At 52.3% G+C, this 25,833-nt stretch overlaps 2 protein-coding genes across 11 annotated transcripts in view; one reads left to right on the forward strand and one right to left on the reverse strand.

The window, feature by feature from the left end:
* The window catches only part of Dock6 (dedicator of cytokinesis 6), a 59,496-nt gene that overhangs the window by 12,981 nt on the left and 20,682 nt on the right, over nucleotides 1-25,833 (forward strand). For 6 of the 10 annotated variants that reach the window (XR_007589199.1, XR_007589201.1, XR_007589200.1 and 3 more), the window contains 21 exons: nucleotides 1,538-1,618; nucleotides 1,710-1,863; nucleotides 1,994-2,121; nucleotides 2,239-2,332; nucleotides 2,579-2,741; nucleotides 9,036-9,153; nucleotides 9,241-9,311; nucleotides 9,473-9,611; nucleotides 9,698-9,799; nucleotides 10,789-10,875; nucleotides 11,130-11,361; nucleotides 11,579-11,740; nucleotides 12,951-13,114; nucleotides 14,309-14,413; nucleotides 17,958-18,050; nucleotides 18,292-18,387; nucleotides 19,528-19,668; nucleotides 22,230-22,343; nucleotides 22,493-22,663; nucleotides 23,601-23,740; nucleotides 23,830-23,999. Coding sequence is in view for 7 of the 10 variants with exons in the window: in XM_050125592.1 (XP_049981549.1) it covers nucleotides 1,538-1,618; nucleotides 1,710-1,863; nucleotides 1,994-2,121; nucleotides 2,239-2,332; nucleotides 2,579-2,741; nucleotides 9,036-9,153; nucleotides 9,241-9,311; nucleotides 9,473-9,611; nucleotides 9,698-9,799; nucleotides 10,789-10,875; nucleotides 11,130-11,361; nucleotides 11,579-11,740; nucleotides 12,951-13,114; nucleotides 14,309-14,413; nucleotides 17,958-18,050; nucleotides 18,292-18,387; nucleotides 19,528-19,668; nucleotides 22,230-22,343; nucleotides 22,493-22,663; nucleotides 23,601-23,740; nucleotides 23,830-23,999 (2,725 nt within the window). In the remaining 3 variants the exon portion in view is untranslated. Of the gene's footprint in view, nucleotides 1-1,537; nucleotides 1,619-1,709; nucleotides 1,864-1,993; nucleotides 2,122-2,238; nucleotides 2,333-2,578; nucleotides 2,742-9,035; nucleotides 9,154-9,240; nucleotides 9,312-9,472; nucleotides 9,612-9,697; nucleotides 9,800-10,788; nucleotides 11,075-11,129; nucleotides 11,362-11,578; nucleotides 11,741-12,950; nucleotides 13,115-14,308; nucleotides 14,414-17,957; nucleotides 18,051-18,291; nucleotides 18,388-19,527; nucleotides 19,669-22,229; nucleotides 22,344-22,492; nucleotides 22,664-23,600; nucleotides 23,741-23,829; nucleotides 24,000-25,833 lie in introns of those variants that run through there. The other 4 variants (XM_050125593.1, XM_050125594.1, XM_050125595.1 and 1 more) reach the window with 4 other exon arrangements.
* On the reverse strand, nucleotides 4,710-6,732 carry Angptl8 (angiopoietin like 8). The gene is made up of 4 exons (XM_050125611.1): nucleotides 6,403-6,732; nucleotides 6,105-6,266; nucleotides 5,109-5,218; nucleotides 4,710-4,997 (listed from the first exon to the last, which is right to left on the reverse strand). Exons 1-4 carry the CDS (start codon nucleotides 6,697-6,699, stop codon nucleotides 4,970-4,972), a joined length of 597 nt encoding a protein of 198 aa, XP_049981568.1. The 5' UTR covers nucleotides 6,700-6,732; the 3' UTR covers nucleotides 4,710-4,969.

A 25,833-nucleotide genomic window follows, 5' to 3' on the forward strand; every position in this document is an offset into this window, starting at 1 on the left:
TGTGCTCGTGTGATGGCGTGTGCTCGTGTGATGGCGTGTGCTGTGTGATGGTGTGCCCATGTGATGATGTATGTCCATGTGATGGCGTGTGATCTGTGTGCCCATGTGATCCGTGTGCCCGTGTGTTGGCGTGTGCCCATGTGATGGTGTGTGCCTGTGTGATGCCGTGTGATGGCGTGTGCCTATTAAGCCTAGCTACCAGGGAGGTTGGGGCTTATGTTGTGACAAGCACCATGGCCAACAACAACTTGGGGAGAAAATGATTTATTTCAGATTATACTTCTCGGGTCACTCCATCGTAAAGGGAAGTCGGGGCAGGAACCTAGAGTCAGAAACTGAAGCAGAGGCCATGGAGGAGTGCTGCTTGCTTCCTGGCTTGCTCTTCCTGACCCGCCAGCCTGTCTTCTTATACACCTCAGGGACACCTGCCCAGAGAGGCACCACCCACAGTGATGCCTCCCACATCAGTATGAATGAAGAAAATGCCTCAGACTGGCCTACGGGCCAATCTGAGGGGAGGTGTTTTCTCCATTGAAATTCCATCCTCCCAGAAAACCCTGGCAGGTGTCAAGCTGACAAAAAGCCAACCAGAACACAGGAGGATTGCAAATCTGAATTCAGGCCATGAGAATCAATTTCAAAATAAAAGTGGAAAAGGGCCTGCTTCAGCAATAGGGTGTTCTAGAATCCTTCAGTGAGGGCCTGGGGGCGTGGCTCAGTGGTAAAGGAGGCCCTGGTTTTTACTATCCCCAGTGTAAGAGAGATAAAGAGATGCTGGCGGCACATGCCTCTAATCCCAGCACTCAGGAGGCAGAGGCAGAGGCAGAGGCAGAGGCAGGTGGATCTTAGTGAGTTAGAGGCCAGCCTGGTCTACAGAGCAAGTTCCAGGACAACCAGGGCGCTGCGGTGTGAACTTGTCTCAAAACAAGAGAAATGAGGGCTGGGGGCTGGAGAGATGCTTTAGCAGTTGAGCACCCACTGTTCTTGCTGAAGACTTTTGTTCAATTTCCAGCGCCCATGCTGGGTGGATCCAGTGCCCTCTTCTGGCCACCATGGGCACTGCACTTACACTCAGACACATGCATAATTAAAAATAAATTCTGTTAAGAAAGTGAAAAAAAGCTGGGTGTAGAGGTGCGCACCTTTAATCCCAGTCCTGGGAGGGAAGAGACTGATGAATCTCTGAGTTCAAAGCCCTATGTAGAGAATTTCGGGACAGCCAGAGCTACATAGTGAGATCCTGGATGGGGGGAGGGGGGATGTAGAGAAAATATCCACAGTTTAGGGTGGAATGGATGAAGGGATTGAGACACATCTGAAACGAGCTACTGGCCAGCAGCATGCTAGAAGTCAGTACTGAGGACTGTGGGAGCCATGGCCACTGTCAGTATGGGCTAGAGAATAGTGATACAGGCTTGCTAGGATGCAGGAGTCCTGGGTTCATTCTCAGTCTCGAATGAAGTATCTGTGGGTCACCGAGGGTCCAGAAGACTGGAAGGGGGCTAAGGAGTCCCTCGCTGGGTCTTCTGCCCTGCAGCTGGAAAAGGTGCTTCAGCAGGGGGACATCAGCGAGTGCTGCGAGCCGTACATGGTGATGAAGGAGGCAGACACAGCGAAGGTAGGTGTGGGTGAGCTGGGCAGGGTGGGAGGGTAGGTTTTGAGGGTGCGGCACGGGGAGGGACGCTGAGCTGTAGGTGCATCTCCCACAGAACAAAGAGAAGCTGGAGAGGCTGCGCCTGGCCGCCGAGCAGTTCTGCACCAGGCTCGGCCGCTACCGCATGCCCTTCGCCTGGACGGCTGTGCACCTAGCCAACATCGTGAGCAGTGTTGGGCCTCAGGACCGGGATTCTGACTCAGAGGGCGGTGAGGACGCGCGCCGTTTGCTGTCTCTCAGCGTCATTGCACCCGTCTCCCTTCCTCTGCCACCACATCACCCTTCTCTCATTCATGCGCCCTCCACCCCCGCCCCTGCCACCATGCCCATCTCTCCTAGAGCGCAGACCTACCTGGGCAGAACGCCGCCGTCGGGGGCCCCAGGATCGAGGCTGTAGTGGGGACGATGCCTGCAGCTTCTCCAGCTTCCGCCCGGCCACTTTAACTGTCACCAACTTCTTTAAACAGGTGACCTTAGTATAGGACAGGGGCCTGGGAGGAAGGAAACACAGGGATTCTTACCCTGAGGCCCCATTCATCTGGGGGACTTTCAACCCCTTGCCTTGGGGAACCTGTAACCTGCAGGAGGCAGAGCGTCTCAGTGATGAGGACCTTTTCAAGTTTCTGGCGGACATGCGGCGACCATCGTCCCTGCTGAGGCGTTTGCGACCTGTGACTGGTGCGTGAGTGACACCCTATAAAGAAGAGCTGTTGCCTACATGGTCATTCACCAGACCATCCTGGGGTACTGGGGACTAACCCTGGGGCCCGGATAGACAGTGGAAGGAACTGGGCAGTTGAATTTTGCTCCTAATGGATGCAATCCCCAGAGAACACCAGGACACCAGGGGACAGGCAGAGTCCCAGCAGAAGTGCCCCCGCTTTGGAGACTGAGACAGGTAAAAACCAAGTTCTTTCTCCCCAGCTCAGCTCAAGATCGACATCTCCCCAGCACCCGAGAACTTACACTTCTGCCTGTCGCCCGAATTACTGCATGTCAAGCCCTATCCAGACCCCAGGGGGCGGCCCACCAAGGAGGTCCTGGAGTTTCCTGCCCGGGAGGTTTATGCCCCCCATACCTGCTACAGGTACAGTGTCCGGGCTGGTGGGGCCTCCATTCGTGTGTGTGTGTGTGTGTGTGTGTGTGTGTGTGTGTGTGTGTGTGCATGCGCCCATATTTATCTTTCTCTAGTGTGAGGGGGTGCTTGGGTGTATTTGAGTGAATGTCTGCATGTGTTTGGAGGCCAGAGAACAGTCTTGGGTGCTGTTCTTCAGGAGTTATCGACCTGGTTTTAGGAGCTTTTTTAAAAATCATATTTATTCATTTTATTTGTTTGGAGGGGCGGGAGGTGCAGCACACAGTGTGAGTGCGGGGGTCAGAGGATAACTTGCAGAATCAGTTGATGTCTACTGTGTGCTTTTCAGACTAGAACTCATGTTGCCAGGCTGCCGTGACACCTTTATCTTCTGAGCCATCTCAGTATCCCTACCTTTTTTCTCTAACATTTGTTGTTACTTGATGTGGGATGTCCTTCTGTATGTGTGTTGCTTTTCTTGGTTGATGAATAAAGTTGTTTTAGCCAATGGCTCAGGCTCCTTATTAACTAACTCTTGCATCTTAAATTAACCCATTTCTATTATTTTGTATTTTACCATGAGGCTCATAATTTGTTACCTCTTGCTTCTTGGGCAGCTACATGGCATCTGCCTCCTTTGGCAGCTACATGTTATCTCTTTGACTCTGCCTACTCTCTGTATATATCTCTGTTTGGATTTCCTGCCTGACTTTACTCTGCTAAGCCATTGGCGAAAACAGCTTCTTTATTAACCAATGGTAATAAAACATATTCACAGCATACAGAGGAGAACTGAATTCCACATCATCTCCCCTTTGCTGTCTAATTAAAGGAAGGTTTTCACTTTAACAAAAGAGGTATCAAGGGGGCTGGAGAGATGGCTCAGAGGTTAAGAGCATTGCCTGCTCTTCCAAAGGTCCTGAGTTCAATTCCCAGCAACCACATGGTGGCTCACAACCATCTGTAATGAGGTCTGGTGCCCTCTTCTGGCCTGCAGGCATACATGTAGACAGAATATTGTATACATAATAAAAAATAAATATTTAAAAAAAAACAAAAACAAAAACAAAAGAGGTATCAAGCAAGAATTACAGATACAGTAGTCTATTTGTACAAGGCAAAAATTAAAGAAAATATTCCATTATCTATCTATCTATCTTTGTGAGTTTAAAGTCTTGTATCTAATTTATCTTTTTATCATAACTAAGGAAAACTATAACTATCTGTCTTCAACTCTTCAAAGACCTCTTAAATATATATCAATAGACCTTAAATATATATCAGTAGACAAAGATTTATACCAATGCAAAGTATTTATCTCTATATCAATTACTATTATTATCTGTTGAGATAGAGTCTCACTGTGTAGCCCTAGTTGACCTGGATTCATAGAGACTATCTACCTCTGCCTCCCAAGTCCTGGGGTTAAAAATGTATACTACCATGCATGCCTGGGTTTTATTATTTTTAATTCTCTCTCTCCTTTCTCTGTGTATGCTTGTCTGTATCTGTATGGGAATGTGCACCTGTATGTGGGAATGCTCACCTGTGTGTGGGTACAGGCACACCTGCATGTGGGGTACTGAGGAGACCAGGGACTTTGGATCCCCTGGAGTTAGAGTTTCAGGTGATTGTGAGCCACCTGGCAAGTGATGAATGTGGACGGGTCCTCTGCAAGAGCAATATGTGCTCTTAACCAGAGCCTTCTCTCCAGCTCCCGACATGTTTATTCTCAGACAGGGTCACTCACAGCTTGGAACTTTCCGGGTAGGAGAGGCTGGCTAGGGATCCACCTGTCTCTGCCTCTCCATGAACTCCTGATCCTCCTGCCATTGCCTTCCCGTTGCTGAGACAACAAGTGTTCACCACTACACTGTGGTTGTATTTGGGACCCAGGGTGTTGTGCATTGTGCATACTGGGCAGGTGTCAGCTAAGCCCCCGACCCCCATTCTTGCAGACACAGACACAGGCACTCAGCATAGATAGCCTCTGTTCTGTTTTATTGTGGGGTGTGTGAGCATAAAGGAACTCATGTACTGTCTCCAGCCCTCTTCCACGGGGCTCTGTCTTCTGCCTTCCATCCCGCCTGCTTGCTTCTGTCTCCGGTCTGTGTCAGGAAGCGGGGCACACTGGCCAAGCCCAGCCGGCGGGCAGCTCTGTCTGTCCTGCTCAGGAGCCTCGTGGATCACATTCAGTGTTCCTAGTGGTTTGACTGGTTCTCAATGGCATCCAGACGGTCTCAGGCCGGAAGGGCTGCTGTGTGGAGTCTAGGGAGGGAGACAGCTCAGTCATGGCCAGGTTGGTGTGGGGGACCCTCTTCAGTGGACCTAGACACCACCCACCCTGACGCCCCAAGTGGAAGTCCTCCACAGACTCACCTCTCCTGGATCTGTCGCAGCCACTGTTGCTGCTCTGCTATCTCCCGCCGCTGTCGCCGCACATGGCCCGTGAGCGCCCATAAAAGGTGGCTCTGTTTATCCGCTCGAGCCTGTGGAGTAGCATAGTGACCTCAGCTGGGGTTGGGGGTCACCTCCCATCTCCTAATCACTGCCAGACCTCTCTGTTACGGTCCCTATGACCCAGCAAATGTCTAAGCCCCTTTGGCCTCAGTTTCCCCATTTGTAAAGTGTATCTAAGAGAGGGCTTGTTTTCTCAGTACATGGCGCCAGATACTATGATAAGAAGCATTTATTGAGCACCTACTGTGTTCATTGCCCGCATTTTGAGGCTCTAGCTTCGCTCTGAAGTGACTGTTCCTCTTACTTTAAAATTTATTTTTTCTAGCACATGCATAGACAGATGTAGAAATCAGAGGACAGCTTTTGGGAGTGGCCTCTTTCCTTCCCCATGCGGACCCTAGCGTGGAGCCCAGGTCCCTGGGCTGGGCAGCACGGCCTTCACCTGCTGAGCTACCTTGCCAGTCCCATCCTGCACTCCTCACTTTGAGACAGGGCCTCACTCAGCACAAGCCTAAGTCGGGTGTCCGTCTAGTCAGACCACTGGGACTCTTGACCATCCCGCCTGGGGGAGACAAGTGGGGGGCTTGCAGGCGTGTGCCTCCACACCCAGTTATCCCTCTTTGGTTCTTTTTTACACAGGGTGTCACCATGTGACCCAGGCTGGCCTCTCTGTAGGCATGACAGGCTTTAAACTTCTGTTCCTCCAGCCCCTGCCTCCAGGGTTCTGGGGTCACGGGCAAGCACCACCGTGCCTGGTCCCTGACCATACTTGCAAATGGGAAAACGGAATCCCAGAAGGTCACTGAGGGTAGAACTCAGATACAACAACAAGGGGGGTCCTCTAGCTCAGGGTTCAGATGCGGCTGCTGATTGGGAAGCAGGGCTGTACCCCTCTCAGACCCGGGAGCCCCTTACCTTTAAGGTCTCAAATTCTTGGTGGGCTTGGCCCAGCCAGGCGCCTTTCAGCTGGACTTGTAGTCTCCGTACAGTGTCCCGTAGAGCTCGCTGGGCCCGGTCCACTTCTCCCAGAGACAGGGCTGTGGCCTCTGCTCGAAGGTGCAGTACATCCTCTTCAGCCTGCTCAGCAGATGGCATCAGTGAGGTCCCTAGTCCAGGTCTGTTCACGGAGCATTTGATCACTTTTCCTCTATTATGAGCTAACCAGGACAGTGGGACACCCTCAACTTAAATTCACCCCAGCTCCAGTGCCCACCTGAATCTCCGACAAGCTGGTGCGAAGCTCCTGTGTTGCATCTCGGCCTTGATTGACCTCTGTGCCCAGGAGGCCCAGGGCTCTGTCAAAGAGGCCCAGGCTGCGCCCAGCTTCTGTCAGACGCGCCTCCGTGGCTCTGTACACGCTGTTGAGGGACTGGCCTAGCTGTAAAGCCCCATGAAAGAGCAGGGTCAGCTCTTCATATTGGGCTGGCTCTGGACCACCCAGAGGAGATACTGGGGCAAGTTGCACTGCTGTCGTGAAGGCCCACAGAAGGCAGAGAGCGAGCACAGCCATGGCTGACGGTCTGGGGGTGTGGTTCTTCTGCTACTGTGGGCCACCGCCTTTTATTGCCACTGACTGCCATTGACCACCCCCTCCTCCCTGGTCAATGGTTAGCCAGCCATGGTTGCACAAGGGCCTGGCAGGGTGCAGGCATTGCATCAGGCTGATGGCTAAGCAGGCCACGCTGATATCACGCTGGCTAGAACTCGGGGCCAGCTGTGGCAGGGGGTAGGGGTGGAGGAGGAACTCAGGCCCTAGATCTCAGCACCAGGGGCTGTATGACTGCAGCATGCCTTGTCCCTCAGTTCCTCACCTGAACCTAGGCTTGGCTTCCATGAGCCATGGCTCTCTACACACTGATGCAGCGGCCAGTGTTTGGCCACGCTGAGGGGCCACTGGAATCTCATGACTGTCAGCCATTTGCATGGACTCAGGCCTGTGCGTCACCTGGCTTCCTTGTCTCCTTGCAAGGGGTCACTGTGAGTGTGGCTGCCAGCTTGGGGGTGCAGGAGTGACATGACAGCTCCCCCCTGAGGCTATGAAGCCTGACCTCTGACCCTGTCTGTGCTCTGTGCTGACTTTAAGTTCCTAGAAGCCTGGGGTCAAGTACTGCAGTTCATTTCCACCTGGGGGTCACACATATGGGAAATACACATTTGTTGAGCACCCACTGTGTGCTCAACAGTCATTGATAGCAAATGGAAAGTTAGTAAGTAAATCAGGCTCACGTCCTTCCAGCACTTGGGAGGCTGAGGCGGGAAGAATTGGGTTCAAGGCCAGCCTGGGCTGCAGAACTAGACCCTCTCTCACATCAAGAAAGGAAGGGCTGAGGTGAAGCTTAGAGACGGAAGGCTTGCCGGGTATGCGCCGGGCCCTTCTTCCCATTCCCCAGCAGCACAGAACATGGCCATGGGGTTGCTCATACTGAGTGTTTGGAGTGGAGCTGGCACCCAAATGCCACAGAGGTGTGTGTGGCGACTGTCACTGAGTTATTGGTGGTTGGTATTGGGTTACAAAGGCTGAGCTGGCAGGCCAAATGCCCCGTTATACAGATAGAGCAACCGAGGCCTACAGGTTGGGGGCTGTGCAGTTATACTTGGGTACAGGAGGCAGGACCAGGCCCTCCAGCACCAGGTTCTGACTGATATGTCCACCTGAGAGACAGACTGTGTAACGGTAATGCCAGCAAGGCGCTGATGAGGTGAGGAGGGCAGCCACGCCTCCTGGTCATATGGACCACCTTTTTTTTTTTATTAGATTTTAAAAAAAAATACTAATCCAAGTTCCCACTGCCTCCCCTTCTACCGTTTCCTCCACATACCCACTCACCCCACCCCCTTCCAGACCTCAGAGAGGGTAAGGTACAATGTTGAGTAGAAGGTCTAAGGCCCTCCCAACTCCCTCAGCTTTTCTAGCCAGGCAGCAGGAAACTGTGGGCAGCTCCCCCCCCCCCCCAAAACCGTCTATTCCTACTGGACCGCCTTCTGGAAAGCTTTATTTTATTGTTCTAGTCATATGTGTCTGGGGACAGGGTATGAGCACAGGTCCCCCTGGAGCTGCCTGATGTGGGTGCTGGGGACTGAGTTTGGATTCTCTCACAGAGCAGTTTTAACTGCTGAGCCATTTCTCCAGCACCCAGGCTACCTTTTCAGCCCTCAGCCCTCAGGAACTGGAGCTGGGGCTCAGCTGGCAGAGTGCTTGCCTAGTTCACACGAAGCCCAGCATTCTGTCCCTGATCCTTGATCGCCCCAGGGATGGTGGCACATGCCTGTTGCCCCAGCACTTTGGGGGTAGAAATAGGAAGTCAAGAGTTTAAAATCATCCTGAGCTAAGTAGGAGACCAACTCTGTCCTGGGCCACACGAGACCCTGACTCAAATGCCTGCTGTTGTTGTTTGTGGGTTTTTTCTGAGACAAGGTCTCCTATGTAGCTTTGGCTGGCCTAGAGCTTGCTGTATAGCCCTTGAATTCGAATTTAAAAGACCTAAAACCCCTGGCTCTCAGTGCCCACATGTGCCTGGCTTGTTCCTCCCTGAATCTAGATGTGTGCGTCAAGAGGTTTCACCTGGCAGTGGTGGCACACACCTCTAATCCAAGCACTTGTTAGGCAGAGGCAGGTGGATCTCTGTGAGTTCAAGGCCAGCCTGGTCTACAAAGCGAGTTCCAGGACAGGCAGGGCTGTTGCACAAAGAAACCCTGTCTCAAAAAACAAAACAACACTAACAAAGAGGTTTTGTTTATCCATGACCCTTGTGATGCCTGGGTCACAGCCTACTCTGTCCTGAGTGCACCTACTTCATGATTCATGCCCCTCTTTCCCATGGCTGAGTCCCCAGCTCTCTTTTTCAGGAACCTGCTCTTCGTATACCCACACAGCCTCAATTTCAGCAGTCGCCAGGGCTCTGTGCGCAACCTGGCCGTGCGGATCCAGTACATGGCAGGCGAGGACCAAAGCCAGGCCTTGCCGGTCAGTGCAGTGACCCTGCCCTGGAGGGAAGGGGATGGGGCAGGCGTAGCTTGTCCCCAGTGAGTCCCTCATGTCCCCCTCCCACAGGTCATCTTCGGGAAATCCAGCTGTAGCGAGTTCACCAGAGAAGCTTTTACACCAGTGGTCTATCATAACAAGTATGTGGGGTTGGGTGTCCCTGGGGGACTCTACCTGTAGGGAGAGTATGAAGGGAACAGGAAGAGTTTTGGTATGCAAATGAGGTAAGTTGAGGCAGGAAGTCACCCTCTGAGATTCCCACTCCCTAGCTGGCCCCTAGCCCCTGGCCCTGTCTTACCAGGTCTCCTGAATTTTACGAGGAATTCAAGCTGCGACTTCCCGCCTGTGTGACCGAGAACCATCACCTCTTTTTTACCTTCTACCATGTCAGCTGCCAGCCCCGGCCAGGAACAGCCCTGGAGACGCCTGTGGGCTTCACCGTGAGCCACTGTTACTTCACAGCTTCCTCCCCTGACCCTTGGTCCCCCAACCACACCCGACCCTCATCCATTCATCTTCTCCCCAGTGGATCCCTCTGCTACAACATGGCCGCTTGAGAACGGGTCCCTTCTGCCTGCCTGTGTCCGTGGACCAGCCTCCTCCCAGCTATTCAGTCCTGACGCCCGATGTAGGTGCCTGTGCCCCCAACACCGATGCCTTCATTGCCCTCCAGCTCTCAGCCTCCTCCGTGGGCCCCTGCGGGTCCCCTGTGCCTCTTGCCACTCCAACAGAATGACTCTGTGGGATGCTGCATCCTCTGTGCCTCTTCCTTACCCCTACTAGCCCTCTCCTCTCTCACTGTCCCCAAGCCTCTCTGTTCCATAAACAGCCTTCCAGGTCGTAGTGGTGCATGTCTTTAATCCCAGCACTCTGGAGGCAGAGGCAGGCAGGCCAGCCTGGTCTACAGAGCAAGTTCCAGGACAGGCTCCAAAGCTACACAGAGAAACTCCTTCTCGACCCCCCCCCCAAATACATACATACATACATACACACACACACACACACACACATTTGTTATTTTGGAAGTGTGCCCCATGTACCATGGGAAGAGTGTGAAAGTCAGAGAATAAAGAATAACTCTGGGGTCTGTTCTGTCTACCGTGCAGGTCCCAGGGGTTAGACGCAGGTTATTAGACTAGGTGGTCAGAGCCTCTACCTACTGGAACTTTTTTTTTTTTTTAAGACAAGGTCACACACAGCCCAAGCAGGCCTGGAATTCTGTGGGGTTGAGAATAACCTTGCGTCTGTCTCCCAAGTGTTGGGATGGCCGGCATGTATCACCATGCCTGGTGTCGTTTCCAGCCTCCATCAGCCCCTCTGGCGTCGTTTCCGTCACCTCTATTAGCCCCTCTCCCTATACCAGCTAACGAACAAGTCTGATGGCTTCAAGTTCCCCATTACGTGCTATTCCTAGGCTGTTGTCTTTCCTGGTTAATGTTCACTCCGAACATAGCCCCCATTTTCTGTGGGTTTCCAGCCTGCCATTAGGGCTCTCCTTAGGGTGCCCTGCCGCTCCCTCAGGCCATGATGTCGCAATGGCCAGGGCCATGGCCTGGCCTTGTGGCCTGATGCATGTGGGAGGGAAAGCCTTGCCCACCCCACCTCTCCCTCCCACAGGTGGCGCTGCCGGGCATGCGCTGGGTGGACGGTCACAAGGGTGTGTTCAGTGTGGAGCTAACAGCTGTGTCTTCCGTGCACCCCCAGGTACAGAGCTGGTTGAGAACCCCTCCCGCTTACCCTGGGATTGAGCAAGATTTACTTGCAACTGGCTGGTAAAGGTCTGGCCTCCAGCCACCGGACGTGACTTTAGTCCGCCTGACCCAGACTGCTGACTCAGATGAGAGGGCGGGGCACCCCCTGCCCCCCTTTCCCCCTTCGCTCTCCCCCTCCGCTCCCTCTCCCCACCCCCACCCCCCACCCCTGCTCTCTGCTCACTCCATGTCCTTCCCTGTCCTTAGGACCCCCACTTGGATAAGTTCTTCACTTTGGTACATGTTCTAGAAGAAGGGACCTTTCCATTCCGGCTCAAGGAGACAGTGCTGAGTGAGGCCACTGTGGAGCAGGAGCTGCGAGCCAGCTTGGCAGCCCTGCGCCATGCCAGCCCAGAGCCCCTTGTGACCTTTTCCCACCACGTTCTAGACAAGCTTGTCCACCTGGTTGTGCGGCCACCCATCATTGGGGGCCAGATAGGTGAGCCACTGTGGTGTCAGGCCTGTTTCTGGAAAGGCACCCCCCCTTCTTCCCCAGCCCTGAGTTTCTTCCTATAGTTCATCTGTTTCTCTGGACCCCCAGGGCACAGGCCCCCAGTGCAGGCCTTTAAGATCCTGATGGGCTCTTCCACCCTAGCGACCTCTCCCTCCTCTGGAGGCTTTGGGCAGTGGAGCTTGACCTTTGCTCTGTCCGACAGTGAACCTGGGCCGAGGGGCCTTTGAAGCTATGGCTCATGTAGCCAGCCTTGTGCACCGGAGCCTGGAGGCCGTTCAAGATTGCCGTGGTCACTGCCCACTGCTGGCTGCCTATGTCCACTATGTCTTTCGCCTCCCTGGCGGTGACCTCAGCCTGCCGGGAGGTGAGTGTTGACGGAGAATGCTGGGCCACAGGAATTGCTGGTGATCACGAGCTGCACACTAAGCAGAAGAGAATAGCCATATGCAAAGGCCCAGGGCCTCACAGCCTCGCTTGGGTGACTTGCGAGGTAGACACCAGCTGGCCCACTTTGCTCTGGCCTCAGGGCAGGGCTCTACACACGTGACTGACAACTGGTTCCGCCCATCAGCAAGATGCTGAGAACAGGGGCTTAAGAAAGGCTGCCTGGTTGAGTGTCGTTCTATTGCCTAGACAGACGCTCTGTGGCCCTGGCCTTTATCTCTCTGAGCCTGCTTTCCCACTTTTCTTTCTATCTGTCTGTCTGTCTATCTATCTATCTATCTATCTATCTATCTATCATCTATCTATCATCTATCTACCTATCATCTATCTATCCATCCATTATCTATCTATCTATCTATCTATCTATCTATCTATCATCTATCTTTCTATCTTCTATCTATCCATCCATCTATCTATCTTATCTATTGTCTATCTATCATCTATCTTTCTATCTATCATCTACCTATCTGTCTGTCTATTTTGGAAACAATTTCTCTTTGTAGTTTTGGCTGTCCTGGAACTCACTTTGTAGACCAGACTAGCTTTGAACTCACAGAGATCCGCCTGCCTCTCCATCCTGAGTGCTGGAATTAAAGCCCTGTGCCACCACCGCCCAGTTTGTCTTTCTGTTTTTAAGTGGGGCAATAGTAGTGTTCACTCCACAAGGACACAGGTAGTCACAGATACAGTGATCTTGGAAAGCTCTTTCTGCAGAGAGCATTCGCTGAGATTGGCTTTGGGGGGATCTGTACTTCAGTGGCATGCCTGAGGCACAGAAAGAATAGTGGTGAGGGGGCAAAGAGGGAGAGACAGAGGAAGAAAGGGAAGGGAAGAAGGGGGGACTGAGGCAAAGCTCCTGGTAGCCTAAGTGTTCAGCCTGCACAAGACCTTGGGTTTCATCCCCAGCACTGAAAGAGAAGTTAGCTTCTTCCCATCCGTGCACAATGAAGAGTGTCTATGAAGATGTGGGCTCTAGGCTCTGTTCCCAGTGTGTTCTGTGTGCCCCGAGTTGCTATGGAGCAGAAACCATGTTCAACTCCATGTCACAGGGAGAACATGGAAAGTCAGAAGGAAGCCATTTCAGACTGGGCTCCTCCTGACAGGTGTTGACCTGATCTTTTCCTCCTCAGGGGTCCCTCCAGCAACTGTACAGGCTGCCACACTGGCCCGCGGCTCTGGCCGCCCCACCAGCCTCTACCTGACACGTTCTAAGAGCATCAGCAGCAGCAACCCTGACCTGGCCGTGGTCCCCGGCTCTGTGGATGATGAGGTGTCTCGCATCCTCGCCACCAAGGTAGGGCAAGGGGGCGTCTGAAACCTCCAGCCTCAAGGGCCTAGCTGCAGGCTCAGTGGGCGGGCGAAGACCATCCATGCTGATGGAGGAAGGAGAACCAGATGTCACTGTTGAGAAGGCTGTGTCCCAGCTCTGTGGCCAGGCTGAGGCTCTCACAGCTACAGGGCTGTTCTGGGGGTTTTGCCTATTGCTCAGTTGACTGGAGAATGGGAAAGAGGGCTTGGCCTGACTCAACAAAGAGCACAATGTACGTGGTTCAGCAGGTGCATGTACACATGCAGTCTGTGCACACCAATACAAGGTGCGTGCATACGTGCAGCCTGTACACACCAATACAAGGTGCATGCATACATGCAGCCTGTGCACACTAATACAAGGTACATGCATACATGCAGCCTGTATACACTAATATGAAAATGTGTGTGCACGTGCAACCTATGCACACTAATTTAAAGGTGTGTATACACATGTCGCCAGTGTACACTAATTTGAAGGTGTGTGTATACATGTAGCCTGTGTACACTAGTATGAAGGTGTGTGTACACATGCAGCCTGTGTACACTAGTATGAAGGTGTGTGTACATGGGAGAATGGGAAAGAGGGCTTAGCCTGACTCAACAAAGAGCATAATGTACATGGTTCAGCAGGTCCATGTACACATGCAGCCTATGCACACCAATACAAGGTGCGTGCATACATTCAGCCTGTATGTACACATACTAGTGTACATGTGTATACTAGTATGAAGGTGTGTGTACACATGCAGCCTGTGTACAGTAGTATGAAGGTGTGTATATGTGTGTCCCTTTTACATATATGCACAGGTGCATATACATTGTAGCCTATGTTGCACACATACATTGATATATATGCACACACTGCACATACACATATACTCCATGCACATACATGCATGCACTTAATCCATGTACATACATGTACAAGTGCATGTAGACAGACCCCATGTGCACATACATACATGAGTACATATGTACATGCTCTCCATGCTCATCTACATGGGTTCAAATGCATGTGAACTCCAGGCAGTTACATACTACATGAACACATGCACACTGCACATTTCCCAGATATGTGCATGGCGCACATGTACTCTGGGGCAGTGTCCACACTTGGTCTCCCATGCTTCCTTCCCTGTGCTCGGCCTGGGACATCATCACTTCTCTGTATCTTCAGGGCGTCGATCGCTCACACTCCTGGGTGAATTCTGCTTACGCTCCGGGAGGCAGCAAGGCTGTGCTGCGGCGGGTGCTTCCGTACTGTGGGGCTGACCCCAGACAGGTGCCCTCCCTATCTACCCCCACATGTGTGTCACCTTTGCATGAACTAATCTCTGAGGGCAGCAAGGACCCCACCAGACTTTGTCTGGGGCTGTGGCGGTCTTGTTCTATCTGGTCGGCATAATGAGCCTCCTGCTGCCACTTAGGCCACTGCATGGTTGGGGTGTGGCTGAGTGGCAGAGTTTTCATAGCAGGCATGAGATTCTGGGTTCCATCCCCAGTACCACCAAGAAGTAAAATTAAGATTAAGAAGCAAGACTGAGTGGTGGTGGTGCATGCCTTTGATCCCAGCACTTGGGAGGCAGAGGCAGGTGGATCTCCATGAGTTTAAGGCCAGCCTGGTGAGTTGGAGACCATCCAGGGCAGCACAGTGAGACCCTGTCTTAACAGATACAGAACAAACATTGAGAAAAACATAGACCCTAGCCCCAGCAGAGGCGGAAGACTCTGTGGTGTGCAAATGGATCAAGGCCTGTGTGAATCTACTGGCTACAGCTCTACTACCCTGCATGGATGGCCCTGCTCTTTAACCCACCTCTGCTTTCGGGGACTCCTAACCTTCTCCTTGACATAGATAACCCTATGAGGGTGAAGTAGCGCTGGACCCCCATAGTTCCCCATCTGTTTTCATGCAGGGGTTTCCCCAATTTAGCTTCTTCCTAGAGACCTGGTATGGGGAGGGGCTTTACCTGCAGTAGGCCTGGGCTCTTTTCCCCCTTGACTCAGGCCTTGCCCTGTGCCCAACTGATTGGCTGCCTCTCTGAGTCTCTCAATATTTGAGATGAAGATAACACATCAAATTTTCAGGTGCCTGCCTATAATCCCAAGTCTTGGGAAGTAGCTGAAGGAGTACAAAGTCGCCCTGGGCTACATCAGATCTCATCTCAGCAAAACAAACAAAAAAGACTCTTAGTAAAGTGCTCAGCAGCATGGTCCCAAGTATGGGCAGAGGGTGGGGCCCAGGGGGTCTCCTGAGCTGCAGCAGACATCCCAGAATAGATCCCACCAAACAGGTGAGCATGTTCAGAAGTGCTGCATAGATGCTTCAGCAGGCTGGAGCTGGGCTCAGCAAGTAGAACACTGGCCTAGCGTGCACACAGGCCTGGGTTCCATCCCCAGGACCACATACACCACGCACGGTGGTGCACGCATGTAAACCTAGCCTTTGGAGATGGAGGCAGGAGGATCAGTAGTCTAAAGTCATCCTTGGCTACATAACGAGTCTGAGGCCTGTCACAAAAGAAAAATGCTGCGTTGAAGTTCAGTGGCAAGGCACGCGCTCAGCCAACTCACCCTGTCATTAAAAAATATATGTTAAGCCGGGCGATGGTGGCGCACGCCTTTAATCCCAGCACTCGGGAGACAGAGGCAGACGGATCTCTGTGAGTTCGAGACCAGCCTGGTCTACAGAGCTAGTTCCAGGACAGGCTCCAAAGCTACAGAGAAACCCTGTCTCGAAAAACCAAAAATATATATATATATGTTAAATTTATTTACTTAATGTGTATGAGTGTTTTTCCGTGAGTGTTGTGTGTGTGTGTCTATGCTGCACCTACCTGGTGCCCTCAGAAGTCACAATGTGAATGCTGGGATCAAACACGGGTCCTCTGCAAGAGCAACCAATGACTTAACTGCTGAGCCATCTCTAGTCCCGTCTGTAGCATTATTAATCAGAGTCATCCTGTTTCCTGAGAGGTCAGTTAGGCCTTGAGGAGCCACGAGGAGGTGACAGGTAGTAACAGGGTAGTGTTCCATGCAGGAAGTGATCTTCATAGTGTGTGGTCTGGCTCAGGCATGCGAAGTAAGCCGTGCATGATGGGCCATGTCAGCTGCAGGGTGCTTAAGTGCCAGTGGCAGAGCCAGCTCCAGCACTGACCAGAAAACCAGGCTGGGAGGGTGAAACTTGGACCATGATACCTATTTGGCAGAGGGACATACTGAGGCCCTGAGCAAGGCTGGAGCAGGAGGCCAGGCACTGTCTTTGCTGTCTTACGGTCCTTCCTTTCCTTCTCTCTCCACACCTCCTCCATGTTCACAAACTGTCCCTCTGGCCTCTCCTCCAGTCATGAATTCCTTTCCCCTGTCTGCAGTGGTGCCATGGCCAGCCTTTGTCTCTGCTGCACCCCCCCCACTAGGGGACTCATGGCCTACATCACCCCACGCCATCACCTCATCTTCATTGTTTGTTCTGACTCCATCCTTCACAGGGCACCCCCTTTTCTTTTGTCTTTTGTTTTGTTTTGTTTTTTTCCCTGAGCACAGGGCATGGAGCCTAGGGCCCTGACCATAGGAAGACAAGCGCTCTACCACCGGGTCAAATCCTAACCCTTATTTTTGTTGTTTGTTTTGTGTTTTGTGGAGTGTTGTTTAGTTTGGTTGTTGCCCTTTGAGACAAATTCTTGCTATGTAGCCCATGATGGCCTGGAAGTCACTCTGTTCCTGCCCCCTGAGCAATGGGATGACAGGTGTACCCCACCATGTCCAGCCCCCTCTTTTCCCAACACGTCTGATTTTAGCTGCTCCTTCACCTGCCCTTACCCGCACTGTCCCATGTACTTCCACAGCGCCCTGGCCATGCCCAGTGTCCTCGTTCTACCTACAAACCCATTCCCACATGCCTGTGCCCCTTCCCCACCGGCCTCATAGCCTGCATGGCCCTGCCCATCACCCCAGCCTGTCCTCTGTCCCTGGCACAAAGAACTCAAGACCAGGTCTTTATAGAGAGTAACTGCTGAGCAGGGGTGGCACACACCTTTAATCCCAGCACTTGGGAGGCAGAGGCAGGGGGATCTCTGTGAGCTCGAGGCCAGCCTGGTCTACAGAGCGAGTTCCAGGACAGCCAGGGCTACACAGAGAAAACCTGTCTTGAAAAACAAACAAGTAAAGAGTAACTAGTTACTTTATACCTCTGGATGCTAAGTAAGCTCCCAAGCACAGGCCCCTCGCGCTGGATCATGTGGCAAAGGTAGCCATGGTGACAGAGGCAGTGAGCTAACTTGGGTCTCCCTTCTGTGCCCCCACTTTCTCAATCCTCCCTGTTTCTCCCTCCCCTTTCTCTTCCCTTCCTCTCTCCCCCTCTTTTCCTTTCTCTTTCATTTATTGTGAGACAAGGACCCCTTGACTTGGAGCTCACAATCCTCCTGCCTCAGCATCCTCAGCTCTAGGATTATAGGTGTATTCCATCTTGCCTGCCTTTCTCTTTCTCTTCTTCTAAAGCCACTAATAGTACTGTAGGGGTTCCACCCTTACAGCTTTACCTAATGCTAGTCACCTGCTAAGGTTCCACCACCAGATGCCATCAACATGGCCAGCCTGGGCTACATGAGACCCTGTCTCAAGAAAGCTAAACACAAAATCTCTAGCATATGGAAGTTTCTGGCAATGTTTTCAAACCCTAAGTTCCTCCTGTGTTTAAGGGGACCAGGGCCCATCTCTCTTTACCCATGCCCGCAAAGACCATCCTCCCTCCATCCATGTAGCCTCGTCTGTTTCCCATCCTCATCACTAACTCTCTCTGCCATCCATGCTCATCCCATCCGTCCTAGGCCATCGACCGCAGCTCTAGCCGTGCCTCCTCTTACCTCGAGGCCTCCTCCTCGACCCCGCCAGCCCCTCAGCCAAGACACACTGTGCAGAAGGTAGAGGGAGAATAGGGTGGCTGATCTGATGTCTATCCCACTGCCCCACAGCGAGGGTCCAGTGCTCCTCCCCACATCCAGAGCCCAGTCAGGGCTGGAGTCTGCTCTCATCCCACCCTGCATGGCCTCCTGCTGCTCTGACCCCCCAACCAGGCTTCGGGCTACCTTCCCCAAGTCATGCCTTGCTAAGGGGTGTGGGAGGGTGTCACATGGCCCTTGGTGACCCTCGCCCTGTCCACAGTTGCTGCACGAGGAGCTGGCCCTGCAGTGGGTGGTGAGTGGTAGTGCGGTCCGTGAGGTGGCCCTACAGCACGCCTGGTTCTTCTTCCAGCTCATGGTGAGCACGTCCCCATCCAGGGAGACCGTTCAGAACAAGTGCCCTGCAACTGCATTTGAGAACCCTAGGAAAAGGCCTTGGAGCTCTTCTGTAACGAGGGATAGAGGTCACCTTGACAGTGACCCCCCCCTCTTGAGAGAGGATTTCTCAACCCAGAGATGGGCCCTCCGTCCTCCAAAAGACGCTAAGCACTGAGAGTCAGGCTTGCCAACCCCCAGATTCCTTCAAGTGGGTCTTTGTGTTCTCTTCCCCAGGGCCTGTTGGCCCTGACCTCCCACCAAATCCTTCAAGACAGAGTCCTGAATTCCTCAAAGTCAGCCCCTCAGAGGCTGGGAAGAAGGTTCAGTTAGAGCAAGGTGCTTGCCACACACACGAAGACCAGAGTTAGATCAGGAGAACACATCTGAAAAGGAAAGGACTGGGCCTGGCAGAAGCTGGTAATCCCAGCACTGGGACCTGGAGGCAAGAAGGGTCCCTGTACTTGTTGACCAGCCAGCCTAGCCAATCAGGGTGCTCCAGCCTCAGTGAGACCCGCCCCAAACAGGATCCTAGGCTCTACCTTTGGTCCCACCTGTTTCTCACACCCTACCCACTCAGGCCCAACTGTGTCACTTCCTCAGGTCCTGCTCACAGCCTTCAGGCTGCATCTGTTTGGGTCAGGACCCCTTAAGCCCATTGCTTTTTTGGGGGGTTGTTTTGTTTTGGATTTATTTATTTTATATATATGGCGCTCTATCTGCATGTACACCTGCACGTCAGAAGAAGGCATCAGATCTCATTATAGATGGCTGTGAGCCACCATGTGGTTGCTGGGAATTGAACTCAGAACCTCTGGAAGAGCTGCCAATGCTCTTAACTGCTGAGCCATCTCTCCAGCCTACAGCCCACTCTTCTCAATGCTAAAGTTCCATGCCTTCTGTCAAGCCCAGACCACCCTTCAGTCACAACTACTTAGCTCAGAGCCTCTGATGTTCCCCTTTCTTGCCTGTAGTGCCTCACCTGTCAGCCCAGCACCCCAGTTTATCTCGAGCCCCAGCTATGTATTTCAGCCCCTCCCACAGCCTTGGGGCCCCTCCCATATGACAGATCCCCGCCCACAACCTTTCAAGTTAACACCCTGCCCACTCACCTCACCCCCAGATAAAAAGCATGGAACTACACTTGCTCTTGAACCAGCGACTGGACACTCCCCGCAAGCTGCGCTTTCCTGGACGCTTCCTGGATGACATCGCAGCCCTGGTGGCCTCTGTGGGCCTGGAAGTCATCACCAGGGCCCATAAGGTGAGGAGGGACTCAGGGCTTCTTGGAGGAAAGTGACCATGTGAACAGACTTTTTGTTTTTGTTTTTCAAGACATGGTTTCTCAGTAGCTATGCAACTGGTCCTGGAACTTGCTATGTAGACCAGGCTGGTCTTGAACTCACAGAGATCCACCTGCCTCTGCCTCCTGAGTGCTGGGACTAAAGGCATGTGCCACCACTGCCTGGCCATGGTCTCTTTCTTGAGCACCTATGGTATACATAGCCCCGGCTGGATGTAGGGACACAGCAGTAAACAAAACTGATCAAGTCCCTGCCCTCACAAAGCAATTTTGGAGGAAAAGCTGGAAGGTGAGATGGATAAGGCCTGGGAGCCACAGGCAGGGGGAATGCGGTGCAAGGGTCCAGAGGCAGGGAGAGCCATGGAAGGAGAATAAGAGTTGGTGAGGACACAGGGGCAGGCGGACGACACATCCTGTGGCCCTTAGCTTGGCACCAGTATGCTGCAGGAACATAATAAGTGGATGTTGCTATTCTGAGAGCTTGATGATCGCCAAGGCCCCAGGGTCACCGGTTCCAGTCCCCACAGGAATTAGGCAAGCAGCAGTCATGATCACCGTAGCCCTACAGAAGCATTCATTGATCTTCTGCCTGAGTCCAGCTGGATCATATTCAATCTCACCAGCCATCCATGAAGTATTAATGTTGTCCCTACTTTACTGATAAGGAAACTGAGGCAGAGAGTGACAGAGTAGCATAACCTAGCGCCATGCTACCGGGGGGCAACGAGTCACCCTCTTCTGTGGGGGTGTATGGGACCAGAGAGAAACACCCACTGCGCTACTCCATCCAACCCATGTTCTGCAGAAATGTCTCCTAATTATTTTTTATTAAAAAATTAAGCTGGACAGTGGTGCACATGCTTTTAATCCTAGTGCCCAGGAGGCAGAGGCCGGCAGATCTCTGAGTTCGAGGCCAGCCTGGTCTACAGAGAGTTCCAGGACAGCCAGGGCCACACGGAGAAACCATGACTGGAAAAGCCAAAAAAAATTATTTATGTGGATGAGTGTTTGGCTTGTGTACCGTGTGTCGTGCCCTTGGAGGTCAGAAAAGGGCTTTGGATTCCCTGGTACAGGAGTTCCAGATGGTTGTGAGCAGCCATGTGGGTGCTGAGACTCAGACCCAGGATCACTGAGCCATCTCTCCAGCCCCATATCCCGATTGTTTAAAATTACATTTGTTTATCTATTGTGTTTGTGTGCATGTGAGAAGTTAGGAGGCAGCTCTCCTTCCACCAGGGCGGCAAACTCCAGACATCAGGCCCTGCAACCAGCTTGCCAGACCATCTCTCCTGATGTGCTTTGATTTTTACAGAGTCTCATTGTGTAGCCCAAACTGGCTTGGAACTTGCTGTGTAGCTTCAAGCTCAAAGGGAAGCACCTGCCTCCCCAGTGTGAGGTTAAGTTCTTGTGCTGCCGAGGTCAACTCTCCTGGTTTTTAAGGAGAAATGTCACTTGGGGATGATAGGGACATTCAGGCAGGTTTGGGAAAAGCCGCCTGTTGCACGGTCCCGGTGACCTCTAGGCTGATGCAGAGGTCCCAGTCTCGGTGTCCCTAGAGCAGTCCCAAGTGCTGACAGCAAGGTCGTTGGTGATGGGCACTGCTCCTTCATTCATTCCTTTGGCATATAATGAGCACCAGTTGTATCTGGCTCCATATTTAAGGCGTCCCAGCCAGGTGTGATGGTGCATGTTTGTGGTCTCTGCATCTGAGAGGCTGAGGCAGGAAAACCACATGCTTGAGACTAGCCTGGGCTATGTAGTTAGCGTATAACTTCTCCCCAAGACTGTTGGATTAGCACCCAGGACCATATGTTTCTTTCTCAGAGGTGGCACACAGTAGGTGCCCAATAGATGCTCATTACTGATGGTATACCATTAGAGCACATTAATTTGCTAGACTACAATGCTAAGCATTTAAACAGAACCAAAGTGCTTCTCTGTACATAAGTAGGCTACGGGGCTATGTTTGGTTCACGGCCTCCCAGTTCACCAGGGGTCTCAAGCAATGAAAGATGGTACTTCCTTCACCTCTCTGATCTCATTGACCAGAATATGGTCACATGACTGTCAGCTGCAAGAGAGCCTGGGAAATGCATTCTGAAGTCTGGATGTAGAGAGTGGATTATCCAACTATGGGTGGGAGAAGAAAGAAAAATGTATTGTAAGGCTGGGTGTGACATAGTGGCGTCTGACCCCAGCCTGGGCTGTGGAGGCTGGGAGATCTCTGCGCTTGATCCCAGCCTGGGGTGTGGAGGCTGGGAGATCTCTGCGCTTGATCCCAGCCTGGGGTGTGGAGGCTGGGAGATCTCTGTGCTTGACCCCAGTTGGATTACAGTGAGCTAGGTCAGGTAGGCTGCATCACGAGACCCTGACTCAGATAATAAAATAAAGTTCAGTGAGTGTTGTGAGTGGGTCATAGAGGGGAGGAAGTCGGGGATGAAGACCCGAGAGTTGAGGAAGTCATGCAGAGGTGAGCAAGGCTGGACACTGTCAATATGGACTGAAAGGTCCCTTGTCCCCAGGACATGGAGCTGGCTGAACGCCTCAACGCCAGCCTGGCCTTCTTCCTCAGTGACCTCCTGTCCATAGCGGATCGAGGTTACATCTTCAGCCTGGTACGAGCTCACTACAAGCAGGTAGGTGTGCATGATGGAAGACAGGGAGGGTGGGAGATGGCATCGTGGGACCCATGGTGGGGGATGTGGAGGCAGAAGATGGCATCGTGGGACCCATGGAGTCTAAAAGCAGGAGAATGGTGATCACCCCTGCATCCCCTTTCTTGCAGGTGGCCACTCGGCTGCAGTCTGCCCCCAATCCAACTGCACTGCTGACCCTTCGAATGGACTTCACCCGCATCCTGTGTAGCCATGAGCACTATGTGACCCTTAACCTCCCCTGCAGCCCCCTGTCGCCCCCAGCCTCCCCCTCCCCCTCGGTGTCCTCCACTACTTCCCAGGTAGGTGGGCCTCCTCCTCCCCGCTTTCACCTTAAGTGGTACACATTCAACCTGTCTTCTGCACGTCTGTTCACTTCCTTGTGGTACACTGCCCTGGCACACCCTTGACCTTTGACCTGAGTCTTCACCATGACTTCTCAGGGATTTCCTAGCAAAACTGACTCCTTCTGACCCACAAACCCAGTCCTTGGGCTTGCATTCGGTCTGCTGTTCCTCAGCCTTTTGAGTTTTGACTCCATGCCCTCCCCCCTCATGGATGGGTTATCCCTGACCACGCACCTCTGACCTTTAAGGATTTATTTGTTTTATTTTATATGTATGACTGTGCACCACATGCATGCCTGGTATCAGTGCAGGCTAGAAGAGGGCGCTTGGTCCCCTGGAACTGGCATTGCAGATAGTTGTGAGCCACTATGTGGAGGCTGGGAAATGAACCCAGGTCCTATGGAAGAGCAGCCAGTGCTCTCAACTGCTGAGCCATCTCTCGGTTCCTCTGACCTTTAACCCCGTGCCCACGGACAGTCCTGTTGCACTGTCATCCTACAACAGTGAGCAAATAATGTCATGATGACACTTTCTTAGGAGATACTTAATTTAAAATTGTATTTACTCTGTGGGGAGCACTGTGTGCAGTGATAATACCGTGGCGCTCAGAGAACAACTTCCGGGAGTCGGTTCTCTCCGTCCACCATGTGTGCCTTGGGGATCAAACTCAGGTTGTTAGCTTTGGTGGAGAGTGCCCTCCCTGGTTGAGCCCTCTTCCTGGCCCCTCCTGAAGTACTTTTAGGAGGGGAAAGTGGGAAATATCCAGATTTAGGATCTGTGGGTTTGTCTCTACCATCCCAACCACTCATCTCCAGCACTTGATGCTAACTTCTGTTACTGTCATGGTGGCCACGGTTGTGACCTTTTACCTCATCCACTCTACCATCTCCAGAGCTCCACCTTCTCCAGCCAGGCCCCTGACCCTAAAGTGACCAGCATGTTCGAGCTAAGTGGGCATTTCAGGCAGCAGCACTTTCTCTCTGGACTCCTGCTGACGGAGCTGGCCCTGGCCCTGGACCCTGAAGCTGAGGGGTGAGCATGGGGCCTGGGTGTGGCTGGAGGAGTGTGACATGGGCCAGAAGCCATGTCTGCACCATGCTGAGTACCCTGTCACTCCACAGGGCATCCCTTCTACACAAGAAGGCCATTAGCGCTGTACACAGCCTGCTGTGCAGCCACGATGTTGACTCCCGCTACACAGAGACCACCGTGAAGGCCAAGGTGGCCGAGCTGTACCTGCCCCTGCTCTCCCTTGCGAGGGACACACTGCCACGACTGCATGGCTTCACTGGTCAGAGGGCTGGGGAAGATGGGTTTTATGGGGCCAGACTTGACCATGGGATATGGAGTCGGAGAGGCAGAGAACGGGGTGGGGGATGGGGTGGCTAGTCAGCCTGAGGGAGAGCAGCTCAGGGCCAGGCTCGCCACAGCATCCACATCAAGCCCTAAGCCTCACCTGGAAAGTGAAACCGTGAGCATCCACATGACAGAGGAACACACGTGTGGAGAGCTGTCCAGGGAGACAGTGAGCATCCACATGATAGGAACACGCGTGTGGAGAGCTGTTGTCCTATTGTTGCCAGCCCACCAGAGGCCTCCTGATGGCCCGCACTGCCTTCTGAGAGGGATGGGGAAGGCTCAGTGGGAAATAGGCAGGTGAGAGAGCGGGCCTTGTACTCCTGTCTTTGCTCTCTCATCGGTTCCGAGTTGTGAGTGGTCCTGCATGGCCTTCAGGCACAATCGAGGGCACTTTCCTGGATACAGACAGGACCCTAGATTCATGCCTTTCATCAGTATGGAGAAATCCTCAGCTCTTGTCTTCTTAACCTTTTTCCTGCCTCCTCTTCTGTCTCCTAGGACTCCAGTGCCTCATGTAGAGTGTTTCTTTCTATGACATGTCTGCTGTTTTCTCATCTGTCTTTGAGTTCACTGTCTTCAAGCCCATCTATTTAGTTCTTGGGTTTGTTTGGTGTGTGTGTGTGTGTGTACATGCATTTGAAGGCCCGAGTTTAATGTCAGAAGTCAGCCTTGATCAGTCTTCCACTGTACCTGCTGAGTCAGGGCTTGCTTCTTCAGTCAGACTTGGAGCTTGCTGACAGGGCTGGTCTCACCGTCCAGGTCTGCACCTTCTCAGGCTGGAATTGCAAGCATATTGCATCTGACATTTACATGAGTGCTGGGCACTTCGAACTCCAGTCCTCATGTGTGCATGATAAATAGCCACTGAACCATCTCCCAGCCCAAATTCTTAATTTCAGACACTATATCTTTTAACTTGTAAAATGTCCAATTTGATTTAATTTTTTCATACATTCCAATTTTATTTGTTTTATCATTTTTGTATTGTTTCATGTGTGTGAATGTTTTGTCTGTGTGTATGTGTGTGTGTACCATGTGGGTACCTGCTGCCCACAGAGGCCAGAGGCTGTCACAACCCTGGAACTGGAGTTATACACAGTTGTAAATCACCACGTGGGAGCTGGGAATTGAACCTGAATCCTTTGGAAGAGTAGCCAGTGCTTATTTATTTATTTATTTATTTATTTATTTATTTATTTATTTTTGGGGACAGAATCTCTCTATACAATCCAGGCTGTCCTGGAACTTGCTATGTAGACTCAGAGGTCCACCTGCCTCTGCCTCCTGAGTGCTGGGGTTAAAGGTATGCGCCACCATGTCCAGCAGCTCCCTATTTTTAATTAAAACATTATTTGTTTGTTTTCTGTGTGTGTGCAGACATACACATGAACATGTGGAAGTCAGGACAACATGTGAGAGTCGGTTCTCACCTTCTACCACGTGAGCCCTGGAGACCGGAACGTGGGTCATAGGTCATCAGGCATAGCAGCAGCCATCTTTGCACTGAGCCATCTCACTGACCCTCTGGCATTATTTCGAAATTCTTCATCTTTGAAACCATTTTGTCCTTCTCTGACTTTTATTTGCAAAATCGTTGCTTGCTAAGGGACATTAACTCTTTTCTGTGCCTACTTCAGATGTCTTGGTCACTTACAATTTTGTGTTCTCTCTGGACATTGAATATGCGAGCCACGGTCTGGAGCAGTGTTGGCTTCTCCAGGGAAGGTGTTCCTTTTAGGGTCTAGGCAGATAAGTAGCTCCGACCT

The sequence above is a fragment of the Alexandromys fortis genome, unplaced genomic scaffold, assembly GCF_014885135.2.
Source record: "Alexandromys fortis isolate MF-2015 unplaced genomic scaffold, M_Fortis_MF-2015_v1.1 scaffold_242, whole genome shotgun sequence".
NCBI classification, from domain to species: domain Eukaryota; kingdom Metazoa; phylum Chordata; class Mammalia; order Rodentia; family Cricetidae; genus Alexandromys; species Alexandromys fortis.

What these genes read in the sequence shown, in the direction of transcription:
- Angptl8 (XM_050125611.1), bottom strand. Translation starts at nt 6,699, where the DNA reads ATGGCTGTGCTCGCTCTCTGCCTTCTGTGGGCCTTCACGACAGCAGTG. An exon ending in AAGAATTTGAGACCTTAAAG is followed by an intron (nt 5,219 to 6,104) that starts GTAAGGGGCTCC and finishes GCTACTCCACAG; the next exon opens with GCTCGAGCGGATAAACAGAG. An exon ending in CTGCGACAGATCCAGGAGAG is followed by an intron (nt 4,998 to 5,108) that starts GTGAGTCTGTGG and finishes CTCCCTCCCTAG; the next exon opens with ACTCCACACAGCAGCCCTTC.